Source organism: Panulirus ornatus, chromosome 17, assembly GCF_036320965.1.
Source record: "Panulirus ornatus isolate Po-2019 chromosome 17, ASM3632096v1, whole genome shotgun sequence".
Classification (NCBI taxonomy): domain Eukaryota; kingdom Metazoa; phylum Arthropoda; class Malacostraca; order Decapoda; family Palinuridae; genus Panulirus; species Panulirus ornatus.
The window spans coordinates 42,911,904-42,916,463 of record NC_092240.1 but is presented as its reverse complement, the minus strand read 5'-3'; the positions used below and the strand labels follow the sequence as shown (position 1 = coordinate 42,916,463).

General features: G+C 44.6%; 1 protein-coding gene across 1 annotated transcript; it reads right to left on the bottom strand.

The window, feature by feature from the left end:
- Positions 1 to 3,306: 3,306 nt before the first annotated feature.
- LOC139754695 (uncharacterized) lies at positions 3,307 to 4,279 on the bottom strand. Its single transcript, XM_071672260.1, has 2 exons — positions 3,851 to 4,279; positions 3,307 to 3,691 (listed from the first exon to the last, which is right to left on the bottom strand). Exons 1-2 carry the CDS (start codon positions 4,055 to 4,057, stop codon positions 3,398 to 3,400), a joined length of 501 nt encoding a protein of 166 aa, XP_071528361.1. The 5' UTR covers positions 4,058 to 4,279; the 3' UTR covers positions 3,307 to 3,397.
- Between the last annotated feature and the right edge of the window lie 281 nt (positions 4,280 to 4,560).

Below are 4,560 nucleotides of genomic sequence, written 5' to 3'. Positions count from 1 at the left end.
CAAGGATTTTCAGCTCTTGTGACGATCAGGACTATAGCAAGGAACCGTCTCAATCCTCAGCATGATTTTCGCTGTGTTCTGTCTACCAACATAACACTGAATATGGCAGAACTCGCCCATAAAATGAAGGGACATCACGGTAGCCACGAAAATCCTGAAGGTTTTCTTTTTACATTTGTGCAATGGAGTCCATTTGAAGAGGAAATGATCAAATTGCTGCCATTTATGTCTTCATAGAAAAGCATCATCATGGTGACCACAATTTTTTTCACTAATTATATAAGCAAATGATCACTAATCAGAAGGCCGGGCTCACTCATGAAGCAGCCTCGTAGTCGCCAGTCAAAACTTTGTTTTTCTTTCTTTGCCGAATTTTGCAATGTGTTTGCATGAAGTTGTGCCTTTCATTTTCTTTGGTCAACGTAAGAAATATCGAAATGTGTTTATCATTAGATTAGAGTAAAGATTCAGCAAAATTTACTTGATAAAACTAAATGAAGAAACATTGAGGGTCGCCAGGCTCAAAGAAATTCTGTGTTCAGGCTGAAGTCACGTCTGAAAAAGTTTGGGAAACACTGAGTTAGAGGGAAGCTGTGGGGTACAGCCACTTCACATCAACAGTTCGTAGTGTAACGCATCGACTGGTGTCAAATTCGTCAAAGTCTATCTCCTAGACCAACAGGAACGCCAGCTGCGTCCGAAAGTAATATTACGACTGTCTTCGTGCGACTCTCCTGCTGAAAGCAGGTGACAAACCTCCACTTAGCGCCTGTTCGGATTCTTAAGAACTTTACTCGCTACATATAGCGGTGTCCGAGCTCATCATAACATGCATTGAAGGGCCAAGGAATCGTATCACCTCTCTGTTGTGTTCTTCAGCGTCACCATATGTATCTTGTCACGTCGGATAAAGCAGCTTGTTCCACTTTAGGCTTATCTAAGTACATCAGTAAGGAAACTCTGTTATCAGTTATCTGAAGTTATCTAAGTACATCAGTAAGGAAACTCTGTTATCAGTTATCTGTAGTTACAGAAGGAAGGGAACTAAGGTGTTGCCGTCTTAACGTCAGCGCCATTGTTCAAAATCTTGTAAGATCACAACCTTCGCAAACTTCCCTTACCATGATGACACGCCGTTGAATATAACATGTCTGGGGAGGATTAATATTCATCACTCACAAGGAATTATTCTTCCCTTCTCCCCAAGAAGCAAATTCCGAATCCTATCTGACGTCCTGATCCTTTAAGAAATATTTCATAATTCTTTACATATGTGAGATGAGACACGTATCCAGGAGCTCCGGTCAGGGGTGAGGCGGGCAGTGACCTCGCTAACATAAAAGCATAAAAGCCGTATGTAAGAACCATTGTATCATGTTAGAGAACTTAGCGGCTTTTCAGTTATTAACATTTTATATTACATCTGTAATATTAGTCAAATCCCCCTACAACTGACCACAACTCTTGTGCAAAAGAATGTTAATGATGATATCGGCGATCAATCTGGAATGAAAGAAATTATCTATAAATCGAACAGCAAAAAATGATAACAATAATGACGGAATTCTATCTGATTTAGCAAAGTCACATACTTATGATACCATCGCTAGAAACTCATGTCGGTGTTTGAAGTAGGCGGCTGGGCGGGGCGGGGATATACACCTGTGAAGCAGTCGGCGGGGTTGGCTGGGGCGGATGTATATACCAGTGAAGTAAGCGGCGCAGTGGGGTAGAGCCGATATATACACCAGTCGTCTTAAAGACATAAGGTACCACATCTATCCTAGTGTTCTCCTCTGGACACCCATCATAGATGCCGGTTACTCCTGGCAAAGCTAACACTGATACCTGTTCTAAAGGAGGGAATTCTTTTAGTATTCCGTAAGGTATTATCATACTTTACAAGGTATGGTATATATCATCAAACATCATTTAATCCAACACTTTCCATCTCCTTCTGCACTATCGGGTCAATGTATACGGTGAGGTAAGATGAATATAAATGAAAAAGCAACTTATTGGATATTTACTGAGAAGAGAAGGGGTCCAGCTAAGTAGAAAGATCCCAGACCCAGGAGAGAGAGAGAGAGAGAGAGAGAGAGAGAGAGAGAGAGAGAGAGAGAGAGAGAGAGAGAGAGAGAGAGAGAGAGAGAGAGAGAGAGAGAGAGCGCAGCAACATCGTGGCGTACGAAGAAGGAACTTTAAAGGAGGTTGAAGCCACGAGAATTAATGAGACGGATGGTCCACACTAGATGGGTGAGCAGTACCAGGGCGGGTAAACGCTTGTAAGTATAGAACAGCCGTTCACAAGATGAATGATAACGGCGCCTGTACACCACCCCCAGCTTTGGGGAAGCAGACCTGGTCATGCTGGTTATTATGTGAGGGTTCCAGGATGAAGTCCAGAGTCTGTCCTGATTCTAGTGGCAAGTGCGTCACAGATTTCCAGTTCCTTAATCTTTTTTTTATCTAGAATAGTTTCAAGGTATTTTAGTTCCTAATCTAATGCAAACATTTCTGTATTTTCCTTTTTGTCCCCTGGAAGTCATAAGGACGAATCAACGTGTATAATAGTAGCAACTGTCCGGAAGAAGGGAATATTTGTTTTCTGAGGACGACTCTTGGTTTCTTAGAGGGAAACTTAGTTATTGGTGTCACAGAGGGTTTGTGATGTGTGATGGTAATATCAGGTATATTTACCGTGTTGAGTGGTGGAACTACTGAACATTAGGGATAAGAAAGCTGCAGCGGTATTTTAGAAAGGACAAGAGGAAAGACTGAATTTTAGAAGCATTATACGTAACTAAATTGCTCTTGGCTCACTGGGAAATCCTGTCCAAATATACGTTTGCAGAAGATGTGTTCGAGCAAGAAAAAATGATTTGAAGGAATGTATTGCTGAGCCGTCGGCGTGCAATCACATTTAGTTGACTGTTGAGGAAAAGATGTTCGTCGATAAAAAGAAGGAACAGGAGTAGGAGACAGAAGAGAACCCTGAGAGAAATCAGTGTTGATAAAGAGAGAAGATGATCCATCATGAGGTACAGAGAAAGGCTAGGAAGGGCTTAGTTGATCAGATTCCGAGGCCTACCATGCCAGAAGCTTTCGTTACATTAAAGGCTTCATCATGGTAGGATCCCCAGTCTCGCTGAGACGATGGCCCGATATTTATAAGAAAAGCGAGGACATCACCGGTGGAACGCACCTAGCGAAAATATCAATTATTTGTGCACTAATCATAGGAGCTGCTGGAAGGGAAACACAGACTCCTGTCTGTATGTAGTTTCCTTAAAGAAAACAAGCGAGGTAATACTGAAATTTATTCAAACATGTGATGAAAATGATGAAATATATACATTTATGTGAATATATACACCTTAATTTCAAAAGCGAAAAGTTAGTTTAAGGCGTAGGCTGGTGGTGGGGGAGGAGGGTGTGGAGGGGCGTAGGGTGCAGGAGGGGCCGGGTAGGAGGGCTTGTGGTCGGGGTACTGGGCCTCACCCTCGTAGGTCACCACAGCCTCCAGACCGTCGCCGTTGTCCACGTAGGTGACGGTCTGCTTGCGACCGTCGGGCAGGTCCACCGTGTAGCTACCCTCCGTCTTGTAGCCGTCGCGGCTCTCCGAGGCTATATAGTTAGCGCCGGAGTAATCGTCAGCCACTCCGTATCTATATGTGTATTTGGGAGGCACCTGACACAAGGCGATATGGAGGTGAGATTAGAAATGACTTATCTCGAGGATTGCGGTGTATAGTTGTCAATCATTATGCCACAGAATACCCATCTTTCTGTAGTGCTGGGGAGGAGGGAGCACTCGTTAGTCCGGGTAACCTGGTTTGTTGCTACTTACCTCAGGGTATTGTGGCTCACTGTAGTGAGGCGGTGCAGGATAGCTGTAGGCTGGGGGAGGCGGATGGACTGGCGCCTGGTCACACTGCGCCAGCAAGGCCACACAAGCCATCACCACCAACTGTAAGGAAAGATTAATGACTGAAAAACATAATGAGTTTGATTGACAAGTAGTCGCTTTTGATATCACGAAGATATTGTAAACCATTCACTTCGCTGTTAAGTCGATCATGTCGGAGCTTTGTGAGGTGTCATCCAGCAGGTAGCGCCGTACCTTCATCACATTGGATGTGTCTTCCCTCACACAGCCACTGAATGTCTGCACTAAGGTCCCACACCACACAACACGCACACACCAGGACACGCCAGCCTCCTACGGCATAGGAGGGTAGAACCGCCCTGCCTGTGACCATACCTGGAGAGCCATGACTGGAGATAGAATGATGAATGGAGGGCAAGCGGGCCCTTATATACTGCTCCAGCCTTACACTTTCCCCATAGCCAGCCAGCAGGGTCGCGCAGCAGGAGCCAGCCTCGGGACCTGCCCCTCATCCGTAACACTGGGCCAAACATACACCATGCGGGTGTGGCAGACCTTGAGGCTCGACCTGACATGTTTCCACTTGGCAGGTGTCTAGTGTCAATTTCTTCCTCCTTCTTACGATATTTGATTTTTTTTTACTCCAGTTTCCTCCTACATTTCTTCCTCTT